Source organism: Desmodus rotundus, chromosome 9 (assembly GCF_022682495.2).
Source record: "Desmodus rotundus isolate HL8 chromosome 9, HLdesRot8A.1, whole genome shotgun sequence".
In the NCBI taxonomy this organism is placed as follows: Eukaryota; Metazoa; Chordata; class Mammalia; order Chiroptera; family Phyllostomidae; genus Desmodus; species Desmodus rotundus.
In genome coordinates, this window is record NC_071395.1 from 91,391,197 (window position 1) to 91,414,557 (window position 23,361).

Sequence of the window (23,361 nt, forward strand, 5' to 3'; positions counted from 1 at the left end):
CCTGAGCAAAGCATGGGCTGGGCCTTGGGGCATCTCTTCCTGCCCTGGCCCCACCTTAGGTTTCACCTGTCATGGGCTGGGCTCTTCAGGGAGCTGACACTGAGGTGGAGTTCAGAGTGCACAGGACAGAAGGAGGGAGCAGGTGAGGGCAAGGGGAGCCACCAACCTGGGATGCAGGCCTCTGCTGTCTCTGCCAGCCCAGTGGGGCCAGGAACAAAGACAACCTGTAAGAGGAGGCATTGAGGGGAGATGCCAGGTCCTGGTCATGCTGTCTTGCTTCATCATTAGCTGGCCCTCCATGCCCCCCTCTGGAAGAGCAACCTGGAGGAGGCTGCTGGCCAGCCAACCTCCTCAAAGAGGAGGGGTGGTCTGAGCATCTGAGCGGCACGTCTCAGTGTCTGCCCCACTGGAAAAGGGCTACTCTGCTCTCTGGGGTAGGAAATCCAGGCATCAGCCCCTCTCCTCCCACAGGCCCTGGACAGGCCTGGAAGGGAGGGCAGGGTCTGAAGGGAATAGCAGCAAAGGCCACAGCCCAGGTGTACATGCGTGCACGTGTGTGTAGGGTGTGCACAGGCATGTGTGCTTGTTCAGCACGTGTGCGCTCAGGTATGAGTATGTATATGCATGTGTGCAGGGTGTGATGGTGTGCATGTGCATACATGCTTGAGGGTACAGTATAGATGTGGACATGTGTACACATGGGTGTACACACACACGTGCAGTGCCCTGTGTTTCTCTGACATTCAGGTGGGGGCTGCAGTTCTGGGTACCTCTAACAGGTGGCAACTTGGTCCAGGTACCTGGGTTTGGCCCAGTCCCTGGGAAGGGGACTGGCAAAGTGAGGCTGAGCCCAAAGCTAAGAGGAGCATGGCTCTGGGAGCCAAGGGAGGTGCAGGGGACCGTGGGTCATCACAGAGTAGCAGTGCAGATTCTGCGTCCAGGCTCAGCTCCTCACCCGCGTGGTCTAATACCAAGCACAACCCCTGGGGTCGGTCGTGTTATTCTCCTGATTTTGTAGATGAAATGTTCTCTGAGTGTTCGCCCCTGTCGGGTGGAGCAGCGAGGGCAGAGTGGGACTCTGTGGTGCTCAGACGCGGACATGGCCAGGCCCTCCCCTGCAGAATCCTCTCCTTGGCCGCAGGCACCCGCCTTGCTGCAGGGAGCTCTAGCCCAGTGTCCTCAAAGCCACCCCGGCTGCAAGTTTCTGGGAGAGAAGAGTTCCCTTGTCCCCCAGTCTGGTGGGCTGAGGGGGTGCCAAGAGGCTTGGCTCTGTCCAGCCCTCCCCCTTGGGCCTGGCAGAGGGGTGTAGCCCACCCCTGGCAGGCCCAGTGACGCAAATCAGCAGTGGGAGGCTGCCTGGGCTGGGGAAGAGCCAGGGCCTGTGGAGGCCCCTCTGTCCTGGCCAGATGGCCTCTGGCTCCAGCAGGAGAGGCTGTCAACACCTTCGGTCGGGGTCCTGGCCTGGGTTCCTCATGCTGCCCTTGTCCAGCCCAGGCTGTCAGGTGCTATTTGCCGAGGGGACCAGCAAGGGGGACTTCCTTTAAGATGCCCATTACCTGAACCCCCATGAGCCCCCTAACCCCCACCCCCAGTGCCCAGCCAGTCCCCTAAGAGTTGAGACTTCATACAACCAAGGCCCTGCAGGTAGCCAGGGAGGTGGCCTGGGAACCTTACCTCATGGGGTCCACTCTTTCTCCGTGGTTCAAGATGGATTAATTCCTCAATCCTTCCTTCCTTCCTTCCTTCATCTCCAACAAACATACATCAAGCATCTACTCCACACAGGGCCTTGTTCTAGGCCCTGAAAGTAGCTGATCAAGTAGCTGATTTTCAACAGGGGGCAGGGGGGTGGATAAGAAAACTAGCAAACAGCGTGTACAGTAATGTGATTGAGGTTGGGGGCTACTTTAGGAAAGATCATCAAGGAAGGCCTTGGAGGAGGGGGCATTTGAGCTGGGACTGGAGGAAATGGCTGGCCAGGCCCAATTCTGGGGGTGGAAGGAGGGTAAGAGGAACCAGCCTGTGGGAGGGCCCTGGGGGGACAGTAGTGGTGTGGGGTCTGCTGTCCACTCCCTTGTGATGGTAGGTGCAGGAATGTCGGGCGTGGAGGGAAAACGGGAGGAGGTCGGGGCCAGAACTTAAAGGCCTTGTAGGAGTTGGATTTGATTCTGAAAGGCTTTCACAAAGGGAAACAATATAAATAAGCATCCATAGAGCTCATCCTACATGTAGACATGGTGTTAATCACCCGACATATACTCATTCAAACCTCACCAAAACCCCATGGGGGGTCATTATCATCCCATTTCACAGATAAGGAAACTGAGGCACTGAGAGGTTAAGTCATTTGCTCAGTGACACAGTACAGGTCAGTAGTAGAATAAGAATTTCCGGTTGACAGCTGGCTCTAGAACTCTAACTACTGTACCACACACTGCCCTTAGGATGTGATGCCCTTACCTCCAATGTAGCCTCCTCCAGGAAGCCTTCCCTCAACCCAGAGTTTGTTTGCTCTGCTGCAGCAGCATATAAACACACCATATGGCCTAAAAAAACATGGGGTCCTCAAGGGGTCATCTCGTCCATGCCTGTCTTCAGGTAGACATGGTATTATAAGTCCTATTACAAAGACGAGACAACCGAGACCCCAAAGGGTTAAGAGACTTGCCTATTAGCCAGATTTGATGAAGGCAGCATGGGAAATAGAGCCGCTATCTCCTAAATTCTTCCATGCCAGCGCCAACCCTTCCACTCTCCTCTCTCAGACAATCCTCGGGTTGGTTCTTGTCTGTGTCCCACTTCCCACCCATCCCCCAGCGAGACAGCCGCCTGCCTTGGTGCCCATCACCGGGTGAGGCACACAGCCTCGGTGTCTCGGTGTGCGCGCTCGGTGTCTATGAAGAACCCCTGGGTGTGGTGCTGCCGCCTGGGTTGCTCAGAGCAGGGGTGTTTAGCAGACAGGACAGCTGTGAGCTGATGCTGCGAGGATGCCGAGGAATGTTTTAGTGAGCCAGGGAGATGGGTTGGGAATTTGGAGTGGGAAGGTCATCCCAGCCAGAGGGAATAGCGTAGAGGACATGGCGTGATCGAGGAATAGTGATGGCCCAGCTGGACCTGAGCACAGGGAAGGGCTGCAGGGACGGGGTGGGGCCTGTCTGCCACCCTAACGAGTCTGGTGGGAGTTGGGGAGGCAGGAAGAGATGAAGTCACTGCCTGGCAAGCCCTGGGAGAAAATCTTGACCTCACTAAGCCACTTTGTGCGAGTCGTGTGCCTCTCTGAGCCTCTGTTTCCCCCTCTGCACAATTTGGGGTGGTAACTATCCTTGGGACCCTCTGGGCCCTGCGTGGATTTATTCCATGGCTGCTGCTTTCCTATCATCCTAACCAACAAAGAGGATCGGCTGGGTAGATCTGGAATATCTTTAATGCCCCGATTTCTTTTTGCTATGTGTGCCTTCACAAGGGAGCCTGGGTCGACATGCTCTTCTTTACCTTCATGCTCATCCTTTTATGCAGCCCCATCCAGAGCAGGTCAGCAGCCTGGGCCTGGGCCTGGGCCTGGGCATGGCCCAGCTCTGAGGGGGATGGCATCAGTGGCCCCCGTGCCACAGGCTCCTCCAAGGCCCTTGGGGAGGCCCAGGCCAGCTCCTTGGGGGCCAGGATGGCATCACTCCAGCCCTCGGAGCTGTCACTGTAGCTAACCAGGCTGGTGGCTTCATCCTCAGCTATGGTGACGATCCTGGCAGTGTCCTCCTTGGAGTTGCTGTCTAAGACCCCTGCCCAGTGGTTGGTAGCCCCCTCAGGCTTGGTGGCTATGTAGACATCTGCTGTATCCTCCCACTTCCGCCTGGAGGCAACTGAATGGGCACCACGGAGCCCTGCCACAGGCCGGGCGGGTGTCTTGGCTCTGCCTTGGCCAGTCCAGAAGAGGGTCAGCTCTTGGCGGCAGGCAGCCACGGCCAGGCTGGTGAGCAGGGTGCTGGACACCAGGTAGAGCAGGGCGGGCTGACCCATCTGCATGAGGACCATGGCAGCAAAAGTGACCAGCAGACCCACAGCATAAGCCACGGTGCAGGCCACGAAGTAGACCTGGCGTGAGCGCATTTGCACATCAAAGCGATGACAGTAGGCAACCAGGAAGCCTGGGACCACGATGTCACCGAAGCCGAGGATGGTGAAGGGCTGGTCACACAGGGTCAAGGCCGAGAAGCTCAACCGGGGCACTCTGAGCACCATGGGCAGCCTCTCGTGGCTCGAGGAATCTGCTGGGCCCGAGGCCACCTCCACCATGATGCTCTCACCAGTCCTGGTGAGGAGGGGCGTGATGAAGACGAAGAACACATCGAAGGCCAGCAGGGCCAGCAGGAAGGAGGTGCAGTTCTTGAGTTTGGGCAGCCGCACACGCTGCAGGACGAACAGGCAGTAGGCCATGCCCAGCGCGTCCTGCAGGAGCCAAGCCCAGCGGTCCTCATTGCGGTAGACAACCCAGAGGACGGTCACCGCCGTGCACAGGCTGCCCAGCAGCAGCAGGGGCAGCGGCAGACAGGCCCGGCGGCCAGGCAGGGGCCACTGGTATTGCTGCAGGGGCAGGTAGTGCACCAGGGGGGCCAGGCAGCTGTAGAGGCCGGTGCCCGCCCCCAGGCCGAAGATGGCGATCATGATGTAGACGAAGCAGTCGTAGAAGAAGTAGAGCAGCAGCATGATGCAGCAGGACATGGCGACCACTGCTCCCGTCATGGCCGGTGTGAAGTCCACGGCTGTGTCCTCAGCTTTTTCCTTTTGCACCCCCTGGGCTGCCACTGCTTCCTGTTGATTGTGACCCCCAGGCCCCCCTCCTCCTCGGGCCCGGCGCCGCTGCAGCCGATCAGCCTCCGTCAGGCCAGCCCAGTAGCCGCCCGCGGCCACGGTGCCTATGGCCAGGATGAAGATGACCACCATGTTGTAGTCGAGGATGGGCTCTGGAGGCGCGTACAAGGCCACACGGACCACGGCACCGCCATGGGTGTGGCCGAGGATGTCGAGCATGTCTGTGTATCGGAGCATGGCCACGGGGATGGTGAGGTCTGGCCGGGGCTTGCGGGGGTCCTGGGATGCCAGGGTGGTGTCTGAGCACTGCTGGCCGCCGACCCGGCTCACGATGAGCAGCCCGTGGGCGCCTCGGACCTGCGCCAGCCAGCCCTTAGTGTAGAAGCTGCAGTTGCCCCTCATGACCAGGGCGGTGGTCCGGTGGAGAGGCTGCTGGCTGGGGGAGCTGGACGGGGCCCGGTGGGAGTCATCCTCGCCAGGGCACCAGGGTGCCGAGGTGCCATCATACAGCGGCAGGAGTGGGGCGTGGCGTAGGTCCCGGGGCAGGGTGACATAATCCGAGCTGAACAGCACACAGTAGTCCTTGCTCCAATTCTGTGACACCACGTGGACCACGCCATATTCACCCCGGGCCACTGCACTGGCGAGAAGGAGGAGGAGGAAACCCAGGCACGCCATGCTCCTCAGTCACCCCGATGTGGCAGCAGCTCGCAGCCCAGGTCCCTCTCCCAGGGGCTGGGCGTGGCCCTCTGTCACAGAGCAGTGTGGCCTCCCATCCCAGAAACCAGGGCCACACCTACCTAGTCATAAAGCTGGGCCCCTGGGGCTCAGGGCACCACTGCAGAAAACAGGGCCTGTCTCAGGAGCCTGTCCCTCAACACTGCCTCTGTGTAGAGGGGTTATCTGGGTCCCTGTTCTCTGCCCCACCCCCAGGTGGGGCTGAGCCAGGTAATTTGAAATAAGATGTGGGAGGATGGGGTTGAAGATCCCAGACAGGTTTCGGAACCAACTTCTGTCCTTTGCCTGCTGGGTGACCCAGGCAGATGCCTCTCCTCTCTGCACCTGTTTCTTTAGCAGCGAAGAGCTGGGCACATTGGATCAGAGAGTTTCTGAGGCTCCTGCGAGCTCTGACCCCTATGATCACTTTCGTTGAGCTCCTACTAGGTGCCAGGTATTTGTCCTGTCCTCGTTATGTCTCTACAAGGAGGCGTTACCCACCTAGCCTGAGGCTGTGAGCTGTCCTTTAAATCTGTGCCCATTTCTACTGGCGAGTGACTGGAATTTCACTGCCAGCCTCCCTTGGAGTAAGGAATAGCCACGTGGTCATTTCTTGCCCGTGGAGCTGAGCACAAGTCATGTGAGCCCTTCAGAGGCCTGCACAGAAACTGTGGGCTCCTTGTCCCTCTCCTTCCCCCTCTCACAAGTCAGTCACAGGCAGCAGGTCATCATCGTCTGGAAAGGAGGACATTGTCCTAAGGGATGCAGAGGAAGGAACTGGGTCCCTGGACGTCTGCATGGAGCAGTGGCCTGGGATGCTCACCGCCGATGGTGACACGTTACCTTCCTTAAGCTGTTGGTTTATTGGGTCTGTCACGTTAGCTGAGCCTCACCTGAACACCCCCATGGTGGCTCGGAGAAGCCCACCCCTAGGGCCCCAGCCCTGGTCTCCAGACACATCTCTTGGGCCTTGCCCTGTGCAGGGAACTACCAGGAGTCTGCCCAGCTGTCCGAATGCCCGAGGGCTCCTGGCCCTGCTGCTCTGCTCTGCCTGTCTCCATGCCTCAACTCCAGTGACGTCTCCACTACATGGCCGGGAGAAAGTAGCCCCCTCTTAGCATGTCATGATCACAATTCAGGATTTACTTAAAAAAAAGAGATTTTATTTAATTTTAGGGAGAGGGGAAGAGAGGGAGAAAGAGAGGGGGAAAACATTGATAGGAGAGAAACATCAGTTGCCCTCACCGGGGACTTGAACCCGCAACCCGGGCATGTGCCTTGACCAGGAATTGAAACCCCACCTTTCGCTGTGCAGGATGACACCCAACCAACTGAGACGCACTGGTCAGGGCACTTGCCTAGGCTTTTGCTTGTTTTTGTGTTTCCTTGTTTAGTTCCAGTAAGATGGGAACCTGAGCTACTCTCCCCTGCTGCTCGGGAAATATGTGTGGGATGCGTGACTGAGTGACCCTGTTTTACAGTAGAAGGGACCGAGGCACAGGGCAGTGAAGAAACTTTTCCAAGGTGATGCTTCAGTGGTAGAGACAAGCTTCGAACCCAGGCTACTGGGCAGTGGAGCCTGTGGCTAACCCCGCTCTGCCCTGCTCTGCACGGTGCGCTCAGGGCACTCACCCCAGAGGAGTGGGACTGAGGCGGAGGTGGGGTCACTGAGAAAGTTGATTCAGAGGGGAATCTTTAAAACGTCACCTATGTGCTTTATACATTGAGTCGGTTCCTTGGGTTGTCTTAGCAAATGATCGATCACAGACTGGGTGGCTTAATTCAGGGGTCTGCTTTCTCACAGTCTGAGGCCACAAATCTGCCATGGACCACGTGTTTTTGTGCCCCCCTGCCCCCGTTCTATGTGTTGTAGTCTCTGGTCTCCAGTGTGATGGTACCCGGAGGCCTTGGGGAGGCAATTATGTCATAAATGGGATTGGTGCCCTTATAAGAAGAGACAAGAGAGGTGATCGCAGTCTCTAACCTGTGAGGACAGAGCAGGGGGTGGCTGTCTGCAAACCGGGGCGTGCGCTCTCACCAGGAACTGACTCAGGGGGCCCCTTGATCTTGGATTTCGGGATCTGTGAGAAATAAGTGCTGCCATTTAAGCCCCCCAGTCTACGGTATTTCTTACAGCAGTCCGAGCACACCCCGAAAGTCCAAAACCAAGGTGAGCACAGGGTGTGCCTCTGAGACTCCAGGTGGAACCCTTCCTATCTCTCCTGACTGAGGTGGTGGAAGGCAACCCCCGGAGCTCCTTGGCTCCTAGCCACATCACTGCAGTCCCTGCCTCTGTTGCGTGTGGCAAGGCGTTCTCCCTGTGTGTCTCTGCATCTCTTGTCTTCTCTCAAGGACATCAGTCACATTGGACTGGGATCCATCCGGGGGCCTTACCTTAACTGGATCATATCCGCAAAAGGCCCTATATATGGTCACAGTCACAGACACTGTGGTTAGGATCTCAACATACCGGTTTTTGAAACAATTGAACCCATGAACACACATTTTATTTTCACTTCCAAGGAGTAAGCACAGTCGCTGACCTTCCTTAAGGCCTCTCGTTTACCAGGGGGTCCATCCCTCTCAGTCCCTGGTCGCCTTCCTTATGAAATCCACACCAATGGGGCCCATCTCTGCCGTCCAGCTTTGCACTCCTTGAGATGGAGGGAGAGCTCGAAGGGCCTTGCAGAGCGGTTGGCAAGGGGAACCGTGTAGACTCTGACAGTGTCCTGCCGTTCATTTATTTACATGTCTCCTGCCACCTAATTTGATGGCTATTTTTGTGTGTGTGTCTCAGATGTGCCTTTCAAACCATTCAGCTGAGTTTTCCTAAGGAACATCACTCGCTGTCTGTGCACTTCTGTGCCACCCATTAACATAACATCTAATCAGATTACAAAGCAGTCGTTGCAATGACCAGTTAACTGTCAGAAATGCATCAGGGAACAAACACCAGGGGCTGCTGAGTGCACCCTGGCTGGGGCTGGAGAAAGTGGAGCAGGGGCCGGCTGCCCCTTTGCTGGGCTCCTGTGGAAGAGGAAGGACTGGCGCTCTGGCCAGGGTCCTTAGGGAGGGGACACTTGGCTGACACCATTCTTATCTGAGTGTGGTGGTGTCTAGACCGGGCGCACCTCTCTGCAGCGAGCACGCGGGGCTGGGCGCAGTGGGGCCAGCCAGCTCCTTACCAAGATCTGTGGGGATAAAACCCCGTGTGGGCCCCCAGCTCCTGTCATCCGGTCTGTTCCCTCACTGGGGCCCCACGGTCCCCTCAGGGAGCCTTGAATCTTTTAGAAACCAAGGACCAACACACCCACTGGGATGGCTGTTATCAAAAACATGGGTCATAACAAGTTTTGATGAAAATGTGGAGAAATGGGCATCCTCATGCGCTGCTGTTGGGGACGGTCACCATCCGACCCAGCAGTGGCACTCCCGGGCATCTACCTGAGAGAATCGAAGACGGGCGTTCAAGCAGCACTGCTGGTGACAGCTTGGGGTTGGTGGGAAGGACCCAAGTGTCCTTCACCTGATGGACGGGTAAATAAAGGGTTTATTTTCACGTGTCGTCCAGATAAGGGAAAGACTACCCACCACTCAGCTACAGGAAGGGATGGTGTCCTGACACGGGCTCCTACACTGTGGATGAGCCTCAGCGACATTGCCCTAAGGGAAGAAGGTAATCACGAAAGGACAAATATTGCATGACCCTACTTTTATGAAATATCAAAAACAGGCAAATCTGTAGGGGCAGAAAGCGGGTTTGTGGCGGCCAGAGGCTGGGGGAAGGTGGAATGGGGAGTGGGCGTTTAAGGTACGGGGTTTCCACGAGGGTGGTGAGCAGGTTCTGGAAGTAGACGGTGGTGATGGTCGAACATGGCGAATGTACTGACGACACTGAGTGTGCACTTGAACGTGGGCGAGATGGTCGGTTCTACGTTATGCGTATTTTACCACAATTTAAAGTACAGCAAACCCAGGACCCACTGCAGTCCCCTGTGGGGCACTGCGCCCAGGACAGGCGGGTTGGGGTTCTCCTGGTGGTCTCTGGGGTGATCTCCAAATGCCGATCTCACTGGTGGTTCCAACACACTGGGAGCTTTGAAAAATACGTGTGGCCTGCGCCTCTCTGGCCCCCGAGCCTGCCCAGCAGGGTCTGCAGGGCTTGGCGGGACACTGAGGGTGGGAAGTGACACCTGGAGATGGAGCAGGGGCGGGGGAAGTTGGGAGGCTGGCAGCCTGTGGTCGGTCTGGAGACGGGGCTGGGTTCAGAGAGGTCCACCCGAGGGTCATGCTTCAGACACCCACTCTGACATCTAGCTTTGCCTCTCTCTGTGTGCTGTTTGTCTACAAACTGGGAAAACTGAAGAATTTCCCCAGGGAGGGCCTTGGAGGGGGCAGTAGGGCAGGGAGGGGCACCCTACAAAGTTAAACACAGTGGAGGTTGAGTGAGGCCAGACTGGACTCACACCCAGTCATGCCTCTGCTGGGTGCCCTTGGGCAGCTCTCAGCCTCTCTGGGCTTGGCTTTCAACATCTGTTAAATGGGCACAACAGCACCGGCCTCACAGGGTGGTGGAGAGTAGAGGAGGTCAGCATGGGAGGGGCTCTGCCGTGCCTGGCACCCCATAAACACTCAGTCCATGACAGTGTCGCTGCCGGTGAAGTGCAGGGAGCACCGCCCTCTGTTTGGACCAAGGGTGGGCAGTTGAGTTTGAAGTCAGGCAGTTGAGTTTGAAGTCTAAGGCCACTGGCATCCTCTTGTGGGCCAGGCAGAGCCTGGGTGGGTGCAGAGAGACCCCCAGAGGCTTCTGGTGGCCTGGCCTGCACTGGCCAGAAATGCTGAGGCCTCCTTGCTGCCTCCTCCCCCAGAGCTGCTCTATCAGTCCCGGTGTCCCCAGATTCAAGCCCAGTGACTTTAGTCAACTGAGGGGGTAGAAAGAGCGCTGGCCTTGGAGCCAGAGGACTGTCGATCTCAGGGGAGTCACCAGGCCTCAGCTTCCTCGGCTGTAAAACGGGCTGGTTCCTACCTCCATCGGCTCGGTGACAACTGGACAAGCGTTATAGAGGATTCTGTGGATTGCAGACAGATCAGGTGCCCAAGATGAAGGAATTTTTACCTGGGTTCCCGAGTCTCCCTCCTGTTCTAACGAGCGCATTTCCCAGATCTGATGCCCTCCCGGTCCTGGTCCAAGGGGGCTGAGGGGGCAGCAGGGGAAGCAGAGGACCCCAGGGCAGGGTCAGCTGTCACACTCAGGGAGGTGGGGGGAGCCCCAGTGGAAAATCAAAACAACTCACTGTGGTTCTCCCTCCGCTGCCGATCTGTGCCCCTGAGGGAGGGTCCCCAGGAGAAATGGGCTCAGGCAGGGTAGTTTTAGTGACTGTGTTCTTTGGCTGGAGAGAGGGGCCTGTGCCACAGGGACCCCCTCCCTGAAGTGTATTGAGCTGTGTCTGTCCGCCTGTAGGACTGCACCCATCCCCCCCTTCCTGCCCCACCCACAAGCCAGTCCTCAGGGCAGGATGACTGGGGGCCTGCCTTCACCCTGGTCCTGGAGCCCAGAACACACACCGGCTGAGGAAGGGTTAAATTCTGGGCACCAGCCCCTGGCCCAGGAGCTGCAGTTCTTCGGGGCCCAGGTGTTCCCAGCTGTGCTTGAAGCAGCCTCTCTGCCCTTCCAGTCTCTGCATAGCAGAGGTCCTGAGGCCCATCTGGAGCAGCCTCTGCCTGCGCAGGGAGCTCTCTATAGATCCTCTGATGACCTTCCAAAGTCAGCAGCTCTGCGCTGAGTGGTCGGTGGCTGGCATCGGTCCTGGGGGGTGTTGCTCATCTGTCCCTCACACAGGGCTGTGCAAACAGTAGGCGCTGGGAGGGACCCCATCAGCTCAAGCTACCAGGAGGCACAAGCAGGGAAGGGAGTCACTGCCCCAACTGCCCCCTCAGGACGTCTTGTCTATGCAACCTCCTCAGAGTCTACCAGCCCCGCTCAGGCTCCTCCATCCCAGGGAAGCCCCGCCCCCACATCCGGACACAGTCCGAGAAAAGCCTCCTTTCCTCACTTCTCCTCCGTTGAGTGGCACGCAGTCGAGAAAGATGCCTCTGTGGTGGCCTCATCAGTCACTTCTGGTCCCTCCTGCCAGCCAGGACTCTATGGGGCTCCTCCCCCAGTTGTTCTGGACACCGTGAGCCTATCTGTGTCGTGGTGTTCCCTGACCCCCCTTCCCACATCTCCTGTTCAGCTGGTCCCCTTCCCCATCCCTCTACTTAAGGGGACAGTGCTGGAGTAGACAGAGCAGGGTGCCCCACATAGCTTTTAGGGACACCCCCTAGCTTCTCCCCCACCTGCAGCACCTCCCTTCCTTCCAAGGAGCTTCAGGGCTCTCAGCATGTCATCCCAGCCCATCCCCCCAGCCCCCCATGCTCTGGCACTACACGCCCGTACTCACACGCACCTGTGGTAGAGGCCCAGAGGCTAGGGGTGGGGTTTTGGTGCACCCCTGCACCCGCCGCTGTGGCTGGGCGCTCCCCCTTGTCCTCCTTGTGGCCCCAGTGGTGGTGGGAAGTGCAGGGGGATTAACCACCTGTGGTACCGGCCTTCTCCCCACCCCCTGGAATGAAGGGGCTGGTGGATAAACACCCATGGACCCTCTGGTGGGAGGACAGAGGTGTGTGTCTGATGTAGGCTCCCCAAGGACCCACAGCCTAAGTGTGTTCACCCTTCCTTTCCCCACCTGCCCCATTTCCGTCTGAGCCCCTCCCCTGGGACCTGGACACTCCTCCCTGGTCCCCTTGCCACCTCTGCTGCAGCTGGGCCCCTGCCCATGCCATCCTCTGCCCCCATCATTCACCCACGGCCCGTCTCTCCCTACCACTCACCCCCTTACGAGAGCTGTTCTCATCACCTGGGTCCGACAGGACCCACCCGTTCTCCTCAGTCTGCAACCAGCTCGCAGGGCTCACTGTGCACCCACCCCGGACAGGTGTGGGAGTGACACCAGGTTCCCTGACCCACCGTGGCCCTGAGCACCGAAGGTGTTGTCCCCTTCCCCACAGGCGCTCTCCACCCAGCCCCACACAGTCCGGGACCTCACAGGTGCGGGTTGGAAAGATAAATATTATTATTTACATACACCACCTGTCTCCCAGTCCCACACCCCCAAAGCCCGCTCTGGCTGTCCAGTACCTCTGGATGTGGGTGGGTCCAGGGCGCACTGGGCCAGTCTATGCCTGGGGTGCAAGTGCTCAGCTGGCTGATCGACCCAGGGGCCGCTTGTCCTGCTCCAGAGCACTGGGGCCAGCGAGGGGCTGCGGGGCCTGCCCCTTCTCCTGTCTTTGCTTAACTAACAATGTTGTCCTAGAGGCCATCCACGGGCAAGCTCTCTGTGACCAGCAGAGAGGTTGCCCAGAGGCCAGGTCCCTTAAGCCAGCAGGTTGGATGGTCCCCCACTGCCCCCTCAAAGGGAGACCAGCTTTGGCTGAGACACACCCTGGCTCTTGCTTGCAGTTCACTCCCTCCCACACCCAACTTCTCACAAAGCGGGAGACACCTGGGGCAGGGTAGGGAGAGGGCGCCCGTGTGTCTGGCAGGGTAGTAAAGGTCCAAGGGTGCAATGCAGCGAGGCAGGGCATTTCTGGTGGCAGTGCCACAGGGCCAGATGAAATTTCGGTGGCTTGGGAGTATTCCTGGTGACGTAGCCTGCTGTCTGGTGCTACTACCAGCTTCTAATGTGTCCAGGTCTCTGGCAAGGTAGCCCTGGTTCCTGGTGGTGTTGGAAAGTATCGCAGGGGCCAGAGGCGGCATCGCGGTGGTCGGGGTGCTGTTGCAGGGGTTCCCCATGATGCCCCTGGGGCAGTGAATGGCCCCCACAGTTGTGGAGGAAGCCCCAGGTCTTCAGTGTGCTGGCCACCTTGTGCTCTGGGAGAAGACACCTCGTGGAGGGACCCATGTGCTGCTTTGGATTTCCTGGCTCCCCATTTCCACTCCATTCGCCAGGGAGGACTGGGGCACGAGGTGGCCGGAGTCCCTGGACCCAGTCATCCTATGGCCCAGAGTGTGGCTGCTCTCACAGGCCAGAACCCCTGCTCCGCCGGGGAGCGGGGAGGAGGCTCTGAGGCCTCAGTGCCAGTGCCCCTGATGGCACAGAGAGTGGGAAGGAGCTGGTTCCCTCCACAGACATGGCAGCCGACTGAGCCTGGCCACCCTCTTCCCCACCAGGGAGCTCGGAGCTGCCCCTCCAGCTCAGACGGCTGTGGACTGCTTGATGCTGTGGAAACTGACACGGGTCGGGGAGGTGGGGATGGACATAGCACGGGCCACACGGGCGCGGATGGAGTGCTTGTCCTGCCATCGGTGCCACCTCTTCCGGATGGCAGAGCGGACCTGTGGGTGCAGAGCAGACCATAACGTTGGGGCCCAGTCACAGAGCGCCCCTCCCTCCCCAAGGGCTGCCATAAGCAGTTGTACAGGCAAGCAGCTATCCAGGTGAGCAGTGCACAGGTGTGGGGCACAGGTGTGAGGGAGGTGTACAGAGGCTGCCAAGGAACACTGTTGCAACACTGTTGGCTTGCATATTTGTTGGGACAGTTTCTTCAAGTGTCCTGAGGAAGGGGTGCCTTTTTCTAATCCACACAAACCATGCCTTTGCCACGAAGAACCCCTGCTTTCAACCTACATGCATACCCTGCCCCAGGGCTCAGCTTCCTGGTTTTCAACAACCCATTTCACAGACACATGGATGAGACTGAAGCCCCAGATCAGCGCCCCCACACCTTCACGTCAACCGCCTACGAGAGCAGAGGAATAGGCTTGCCACTGCAGGCGCAGCCTGGGCAGCTGGCACGGACGCTCTTGGGGCTCCCTGTGCTTCCCTATGGGCACCTGGGGGCAGGGAGGAGGGCTGGCATGTGGAGGGCAGAGGGACACTATAGACCATCTCTGGGCCCAAAAGGCCTCCTGCCATCCTGAGCCCCAGCCCAGGGTCCTCACCTCGCTGTTGAGGAAACAGTAGAACACAGACACGAAGAAACCCTGGGACGGAGGGAGAAGGAGGGTCAAGGGAACGCCCAGTTTCTGGGCAGCCCCTTCCCTCCCCAGCCTCTTGCCCCTCCAGGCCCCAGCTTAGGAGAAGGCCCACCCCTGGAGGTGCCGGGCGGCCAGGGCAGAGGGAGGAGTAGGCGTGGGTACCTGGAAGGACTCCAGGAAGGAGTTGAAGTAGATGAAGACAACCTGGGAGACCTCATCCTCCCCGGGGTTCACGAAGAACAGCATGTACGTGATGCCCAGGAGAGGAAGCAGCACCAGAGTGGCCTTCACAGCCTTCCTGGGGTGGGGGGTGGGGAGGCCCAGAGTCACAGCCCACCCCAGAGGGGACTGGGGAGGGGGCGGCAGGTCTTAGACCATCTGGGACAGGAAGAGCCGGGGTTTCAGGAGGGACTGCCAGGGCTGGGAGAGACCCTGGGTCAGAGGCTGGGATCTCTGGAGCCCCCAGGGGTGGGGGAGGCAGGACCAGCTACCTGTACTGAATGGTCTCAGACGTGGTGGATGCCCGAAGTTTGGTCATGAGGATGCGGACGATGTTGAAAAGGAAGATAAAATTGATCTGCAATGGAGCACATGGCGGGATGGTGTGGACGTGTGTGTGCAAGATGCCCAGGGCGAGTGGACAGGTCAGGGACTCGGCCATCTCAGGTCTGGTCTTGGTGTCCCCTGCTGCTCTTCACCCACCTTCACTAGCACCCGAACATTCCAGGCAGAGGGATCCTTTGGGTCCCCAGTAGGCACTGGTTGCCCCTCCCCACTGTGCCCCTCTCTTCTGCCCCCCACCCAGGTTCTTACCAGTAGGACCAAGATCATGGGGCCCTGATAGATGTAGTCAGTGTAAACCCCAGGCCTTTTGCCAAACCAGCACCTAGAAGAGAAGGGGGCAGAGGCTTAGTCCAGTTTGGTGGCATGGGTGGAGGGGTGGTACTTGGCCAAAGCAGGGTGGGGCCAATTCCAACCCCGGCAAACAGTCACGCCACTTGGTCCCACCACGGTGCCTCCGTTATCCCATCTGCAGGACGGCAACGTCCTCTATTACTAGATGTAAAGCTGGAAGCAGGCAGTGTGGCGGGGAGACCATGGCAAAGACCACCGAGTGGAAAAGGTGTGGGCCCAACACAGCACTGCTCCCCTAGGTCCCCGCGTGGCTCTGGCATATGCCCACTGGCAGTGCCGTGCCCTGCTGGTCATGTAGTGGGCACCCAGAAGCCTGCAACCTCCGAATCTGTTCAATTGCAGCGTGAGCAGTCTTGAGGCAGAAATTCCATAGGTTCCACCTGTTGTAGGAGGCAGGCTTGCTGTGCATTTTCCTGAGCTCCCTCCAGCAAGCTCTGGGAGGTGTGGGGAGTGGGCGGGCATGGGACCCATAGGAAGTCCCACTTCCTTGTGCCTAGAGGGTGGATGGATTGAAAGCCCCTGTGGGCGTGCAGACCTGCTGTCTAGATCTCATAATGCTTCCATAAACCGGCACTGAGATTTTTAGGTGGAAAATCTTGACTTTTTAAAGACTGGCAACTAATTCAAGTTTTCACATAATATTGTGCTGACCAAACGTGAGCTGTCTGGAGTCAACTCCAATCCTTGGCCTTGAGTCTGAATCCCCTCTGCCGCAGTGTCAGCATCTAGACACTAGGTGGCGCTCCAGAGTTACTCATGCCAACTTCGGTGTCCTTTTCCCTCCTAGATGTACTCTAGGCCGCTGTGGGAAACCTGTTCTTCCTCTTCCGCCCCCGTACTCAGCACCCACACCTGCACACCTGCAGGTGCAGGCGCCATCCCCCAAGATTTATGATGCTCCTGTTGCCCGCTCCTCCCAGACTGGGCCCCTACCCCATTGGCTGTGCAAACAGAGTCAGGAAGGATCACCCTGATAAATGTGAACATAATTTTTTTAGGCCCCTTGTCCATTCCAGGGAGGTTGTAGTGGCTGCCCTCTATGATGGTGGGGAGGGATTGTCACTGATGGAGGCCTCCTGGAACCCCAGTCAGACAGTGGGTTCCCGAAACCACTGTGGTGGAGAAGATCCCGGCACGTCCCCTGACTTTGTCTCCTGTCTCTGCCTCTGTCTCAGCGGTTCTCTATTTCAGCTGCACGGCAAGAGTCAACCTGGGCATTTAAAAACCATCCCGGCACCTGCGCCACACTCTGAACCAATCACACCCAAGCCTGGGCACAGGCACTTTTTGAAGCGTCCTGGGTGGTTCTAATGCGAGCCAAGGCTAGGGTCACTGCAGCGGAAGTCCCGTTTTCAGGGGCAGCCGGGAGCATCCGTCTCATAAAGCACCTCAGGACTTCAGAGCTGGAAGGAGTGTCTGAGATTGTCTGGATCAGTTTCTATGAAGCCTACAGAATCTTGTTAAAACAAGTCTTAAAACTAATAGAAAACATTTGTACAGCATCTACTATGTGCCGGACACTATTCGAAATGCTTAATACGTATTAACTCATGTCAACCCCCCTCCCCCCCCACAACTCTGTGAGGGAGGCACTATTATTAGGATGCCCACATTATAGATGAGGAAACTGAGGCACAGCAGCCCAAGGTCATACAGCTACCTAGTGATGGAGCCACAGCTCAGACCCCAGACAGTCTGGCTCCACAGACAGTGGAGGACCCCTATGTGATCCTGCCTGTTGTCAGAGCCCAGGACAGATAACGTGGTCTGGATCCGCCTGTCCAGTCCCACCTCGGACACCGCAAGGAGCCTTGGAGTGAGCCCAGCCCCCAGCACCTTCTCGTTATGGATGAAGAACCTGTGGCCCTGACAGGGAAGGGGACATGGCTGAAGGCCCTAGAGGGGTATCAGGCAGAGCTGGGCTGAAAGCCTGAGCCTGGGGTGCAGGGGGCCCCGAGGGCAGAGAAAGGAAGGATGTGACTTACTTCTCATTGTCGTAGTACAGCTTCCCAATGGCCCAGGCCACGATGATGGGGAAAGGCACACCTGGGGAGGTGTCACAGAGCCAGTCAGTGGGGGCTGGGGTGCTGGGCTGTAAGGACCCCAGTGCAGCTTGGGGCCTGGAAGTAGATAGGGGTCCCCAGGGTAGAGCTGGGGCCCACTCACCCAACACGCCTCCTTCAAGATGCTCCCACCGCCCCCACCCCTCAGTGGGGGCAGAGGGCTGTGATGCACACCCCGCCACCCCAACCTGGCCCTGCAGCCGGCTGGCCGGCCTGCTCACCCCAGCCGATGCAGATGAACATCCACTTGCGCAGCCGGTCGGTGGAGTACGTGAGCACGATGGCCGTGTGCAGGTAGCAGCCCTCCCCAAACATCCAGAAGAAGTTGGTCACGTGGAAGTAGTTGTAGGCGGCTGTCACCAACCTGCACCAGCCCTGCCGCCCCACCCCCACCAGAGATGACAATGAGCCTGGGGACAGGCTAGGGCAGCAGCAGCAGCAGCACCCCACCCTGGGCCTGGGGCCTCCCCTTGGCAATACGGGGCACTCCCCAGGACCCATGCCTGTTCCGTGGGCCCCAAGGCCTGGCCCTGGCCTCACCTCTGCCAGGGCAGTCCCACCCGGGCCCCTCCTCTGACCTGGACCTGCCCCTCCAGGACGCACCACATTGCTCTGGTGGACTTCGGGGCTCATGGTAAGCTGGACCACAAACCACGTGGTGTTGCGCAGGATGAAGGCCGAGATGAGGTTCCAGTGGATGATGTTTCTGAGGCACCGGATGCTCCTGGGGGCAGCAGGCAGGGGAGGGTGAGTGATGAGAGCAAGAAGCAGGGAGAGGGGATGAGGGGCAGGCCACCAGCACCACTCCAGCCCAGGTGTGTGGATGAGGAAACTGAGCCACAGAACGGGGACTGACTGGATAAATCACACAGGACCTTCCCCCCATGGCCCGCCCAGACCTAAGCTCTGGGGCAGAACCTGCCACGGCCAATGCTCTAGGACCAGGGCTGCCCCTTCCCCCGTGGGCACTCCTACCTTCCCTGTGATGCCAGGTTTGAGGGTCAGAAAGCACAAGGCCTCCAGTGGGAGGCCTCTCCCCAGCTTTTAGCCCTGATGCTTTGGCTGTCCCCCATTGTCCCTGCCTGCCCCCAGCAGTTACTATGCAGGGGGACAGAAGTGACTGCCTGAGGTTCCAAGAGACCTGGGACTCTATATCTGTCACCTCCTCCCACTGAGTTGAGGGGGCAGCACCCCCCTCCCCAGCGGCCCGCTGCCTCTGACTTCACCCTGCTCCAAGTCCAGGGACAGAGCTGGGGACTTCTCACCTGAGCCGCAGAAAGAGGACGAAGGCCACCAGCAGGGCCACCATGGAGACGCAGTGGCCCAGGTAGTTGATGATGACAGCAACATGGTAGTGCACCTTGCTCTTCTTCTGTGGCCGGAGAGAGGGGCGGAGGTGAGGCTCCCGAACAGCCCCACCCCTGCACCCGCTGGGTGTCTGAGGACAGTCCCTGTGGGTGGCCAGGACAGAGTGGGCAACACTAACAACAGTTACCCCCTCCCTGAGTCAGCCCAGGCGTCCTGCGCTGCCCTGGAGCAGCGCTGTGTGATTTGAGACTGTGTCCCACTGTCCACCTGTCCCTGAATCCCATGCTCTGTCCACGGCTCCGTGCTGTTAGACAGACGTCAGTGAACTTGACTCCGCATCACACAGCATGCCCGTTCTGCACGTACAGCCGCATGGGCACGGCTCACAGGTGTGTTCTCACACTCCCGAGTCCCTTCAGTTCAAACGCTCTGGCTCTGGTGGGTGCAGACACCACCCTCCAGGACTCCCCCTCTGCCCCCCATTTCTGGGCAGAGCCACCAGCTTCTTGATCACCCCCGCATCCCTCCTGCTGTAGCTGAAGCCTGCCCCTGTCAACGAGGGGGGAGAGCTGCCGTGGATTAGCACCCACAGACATCACGGAAACTCTCTCAGTTTCTGTCATTCACTTTCTAGGGCCTGCTCCTGGCTCAGGGGGTCAGCTTTAAGTGAAGAGGATCCTGCCTCAGGGCTATAACAAAGTCCCCAGTGTTATGACATAATTCATTTCATATATTGATGGTCCATCAAGTCAGGCCCTACCCATCTTCCCGATGAGAAAGGTGAGACCCAAGCCCGCTCACCCAAGGGATGCGCCGCTGTAGGAGGACATCCAGCAGGCACAGGAGCCACCCCCCACCCCCCTCCTGAAGGGGTGTCCTCACTGCAGAACCTCTGAGGTCCAGAGCCTCAGGAACTCAGAGGCTCTGCTCTAGGGGCTGGCGTTCCTGGTGGAGGCTTTCAGGAACACGGCAGGAAACACATTAGCGACTCAGGCTCCTAGGGGCTGAGACCCAACGAGGTGTAAATGGAGGGAGACAGAGAGGAAGGGGGCTGTGCTCATGGGGGGTGGGGGTGGGGCTCTGAGCACCTGGCAGCAGACACCAAATCCAGAGACTCCATGCACACATCCAGCCTGACCGGAGCTGGTACTTAGTTACTTTTTGTTAAATTTTCCACAAACACACACTGTGAGCTCCTCGGTGATGACACCCCGGGAGCCCTAAACGGCGTGAGAACTGCTTGGTTCTCAGTCCAGGCAGGCGAGATGAGCACAGTGTGCAGGGAGCCCCTGCACCACCACCTGTCGTCAGCTGCCCCCTGTGCTGACCCCCACAGCAGGCCATGCCAGGGTGGTTTGGTTTGGGGTGAGATGAGTCATTTATTAAGCACCTGCTGTATGCTAGGCACAGAGCCAGTAGTTTTACAGATGTCACTGCTTTTCTTTATCACAATTGCCCTCTGAGACTGTCCTTCTGTCCCTGTTTTTCCAGTTGAAGAGGCTGCATAATCGGCTCAAGCCACTCAGCCAGCAGGCGGAATCCAGTGCTGCTTGGTCTTAAAGACCTTCCTTCCCCTGTCCTCACGGTGCATTTCCTGGGGGACAAGCAGGGATGGAAAACAGAGGCACTCTCTTGGTCCTGGGCTTCTGAAGAGAGGGCGGGGGCTCGAGGAGTTTTCTTCACTGAGGCTGAAAGGGGAGAATTGGGACAAACCATCCCAGGGGGCCTCTGCGTGGTTCCTCCGGTCGGAGGCCCAGGCTGGGTCCCAGCCCTGTCCCCCAGCTGCCACACCAGTCTGATGCGATCTGAGAAGAAGCCAGCCAGCTGTGGGGGGTGGGGGGGCCACAGTGCAGAGAGAGCCTGAGAAGACTGCTGGACAGGTGGCAGTGTTACCTCAAGAGATGACCAGCATCACCAGGAGAGACAGCCAGCCACCCTCAAGAGATGGCCAGAGATACCCTTCAGGATGGTCAGTGACACCCTGAGAGATGGTCAATGACACCCAGAGACAACAGCCAGCAACGGCTAAGATACACCCAGTGACACTCCGAGAGACCTCAACGACACCCATGAGACAGCCAGTGACCTCCCGGGAGAAAGCCACTATTAACTACAGGAGCCGCTGAGATGCCCGAAAAACAAGTGGACACAACTAGTGTCCGGGGGCCTGGCCAGCACTCTGTCTCTGGTGCAGTATGGACACCTCGGGCATCCGGAGGAAGGTGGAGCAGTGGGGCACGGGGTGGAGACCACTCCACCGTACCCTCAACGACCAGAACCCAATGGGTAGTGTCCAGCCAATCGTGACCAGACTCTGCATGCTGCACCGTCCCGAATGGCAGCACCGTCAGGCTTGCTGCTCCAATGCCTTTTCAGGATGGCACAAAGAGTGCTCCCTGCCCGGCCCTCACTGCCTGGCCCTCACTGAGCCGCCAAGATCCCCAGCCTGGGTCCTTCCAGCCCTGGTCACTCCCAGCCCTGGCTGCACCCTCTGTGGCCCTTCCTCTCCACCTGAATTCCAGAGCTTCTCCCTCACCTGGCCCCTGACTCCTCTGAGGGTGATGCCCAGACTAGCCATCCATCACCTAGGAGATTGCAGGAGCCTTAAGAAGTGTGGAATCTTAAGCCCTGCCCCAGGTCCATTGAGTCAGGAATCTTCATTTTGGCAAGAAGCCCAGATGAGCCCTAAGCATTTCAAAAGTTCTGGTCCAAACACCTGCCCTGTGAGTAGTGAACCCCAGCCCATAAACCCGCACCCCCAGAGTCTCACTCATGTCTTCCTGAGGTGAGCCCGCCCTCCCAGGATGTGCAGAGGCCTGGGCTCCCTGTGCTCACAGAGTGTGGGGGGAGGAGCAGGGAGTGGGGTAGAGGGGCAGGGTGTGTGCAAGTGTCACAGAAAGTGGAGGAGAGTCTGGGGCAGTGGGGGTGTCCCTGCAGTGGAAGGAGACTGTGTGGGGGAGTTACTGATGGGGGGCCCCGGGGCCAATGCAGCATGGTGCTGGAGGGTCAGTGTCCTTTGGGGAGCTCCCCAACAGGGTGGGGCTTGTCCCGAGGGGGTGATGGCTGTGGGCAGGTCTCCTCCCCAGCCTGGCCTCTGGGCGCCCTCACAAGTCCCATTTCACAGGCTGCCAGTCTTCCAATCCATTATCTGCAATCCCCCTGGGCGCTGGTGCTTAATTAGGGCTTAGCCAGGGCCCAGAGCTGAGAATCCAAACCGGGATGCTTGGTTAATTGGAGACTCTACTCTTCGCAGTAGCTCCGAGAGGGACTGGGGAGTCCTGGGAGTGGGGAGGGGCCTGGCAAGGCTGGGGAGGAGACCTGCTGGCAGAGGGGAGGGCATTTTCACAAATTAAATTAATTGATCACCCAGAGTGTTAAGCAACAGGGCCAGGAGAGGCTGCTGGGAAAAGGGCGGGAGACAGCCAGACAGGTCAGGCCAGGTGGGTGTGTGTGTGTATGTGAGTGGCAGCCACCGAGTGGGTAACCAGAGGAAAGGGTGGTCGTGTCACCTGTGGTCTCCTTATCAATGACCCCTCCCCCTGGGTGTATGCTGAAGCCTCTCATGACTTCAAGTGTGAATGCAGGAACGGCACCCTCCACAGGCCAAGACACAGGTAGGTACTGCCCTCCTCTACCAGGACACAGAGACTGTGTCACTTCTGGCCCTTTTACAGACAGACCAGGAAGCTGGGACCTGCCCAGGGTCACACAGCACAAGTGTTGGAACCAGAATCCAAGACCCAAACCATGTGCCTCCACAGCCCGTGCATTATAATGCCAAAGAGGGGGCTGATGAGAAGCTGGCGCTCCCTAGTCCTCCTTCTCAACCAAACCCCGCTGGGCTGGCAGAGAGAGGGAGAGACCCCAGTCCCAGGGGGAGCGACAGGATGGGGAGAAGAGAAGGCTGAGGGCAGCTGACTTCTGCCCTCAAATCTCTGGAGGGCATTGGGGGAAGAAGGGCTGTTGAGTGTCCCCCATCAGCCTCAGAGCAGGGGAGATCTGGGGGAACTTCCTGGGACATTCAGGAGGCTCCAGTGCAGGGAGGGAGGCTGGGAGCAGCTGGTGTCTCCAGTGTTGCTGATGTCCTTGAAGGGGACTGATGCCTGCTCCTCCAGTGGGAGACACACCCAGTTGGAGATACTTCCAGAGCACGAGGTGGGTGTGATGGTGGTGGGGAGGGGCTGCAGACTTCTCGCCTTAGCCATGCAGCCCCCATACCACCCTCTCTGGGCATCACCTGTGGTCCCAAGAGTCGCCGACAGCACTAACCTGCCTTCCTGAGCATGAGCCCCGTTTCCCATCCTCCCACACCTCTGTGGTGCACCAGGTAGGGGGTCCCCACCCCGCTGATTGGGCTACTTGCCCTCCTACCCCTAACCAAGCCCATCTCCTCTGGCTCAACTATGTCTCCTGACTTAGAACTCCACCTGCCTTCTCCCCAACCCCAGGACTTTGCAGGTGTATGTGCTTAGCAACCTGAGGGCTATCTCTGCTCAGGTCAGCTTATCAGGTAGCCACACCACCCACCCCAGCCTA

The 23,361-nt window shown here is 58.5% G+C and overlaps 2 protein-coding genes across 2 annotated transcripts in view; both read right to left on the reverse strand.

The window, feature by feature from the left end:
• Positions 1-3,456: 3,456 nt before the first annotated feature.
• Positions 3,457-5,484, reverse strand: SPPL2C (signal peptide peptidase like 2C). Its single transcript, XM_024572906.2, has one exon. The coding sequence runs from the start codon at positions 5,482-5,484 to the stop codon at positions 3,457-3,459; it is 2,028 nt and encodes a 675-aa protein (XP_024428674.2).
• An 8,143-nt stretch (positions 5,485-13,627) lies between these two features.
• CRHR1 (corticotropin releasing hormone receptor 1) overlaps positions 13,628-23,361 on the reverse strand; it is a 43,450-nt gene continuing 33,716 nt past the window's right edge. The window contains exons 5-13 of the mRNA XM_024573100.4: positions 18,783-18,889; positions 18,121-18,241; positions 17,739-17,892; positions 17,440-17,500; positions 15,353-15,425; positions 15,031-15,116; positions 14,702-14,837; positions 14,504-14,545; positions 13,628-13,897 (exon numbers count right to left, since the gene is read on the reverse strand). Of these exons, the coding sequence (XP_024428868.1) occupies positions 13,757-13,897; positions 14,504-14,545; positions 14,702-14,837; positions 15,031-15,116; positions 15,353-15,425; positions 17,440-17,500; positions 17,739-17,892; positions 18,121-18,241; positions 18,783-18,889 (921 nt within the window). The 3' untranslated portion in view covers positions 13,628-13,756. The remainder of the gene's footprint in view (positions 13,898-14,503; positions 14,546-14,701; positions 14,838-15,030; positions 15,117-15,352; positions 15,426-17,439; positions 17,501-17,738; positions 17,893-18,120; positions 18,242-18,782; positions 18,890-23,361) is intronic.

What these genes read in the sequence shown, in the direction of transcription:
- SPPL2C (XM_024572906.2), bottom strand. Translation starts at nt 5,484, where the DNA reads ATGGCGTGCCTGGGTTTCCTCCTCCTCCTTCTCGCCAGTGCAGTGGCC.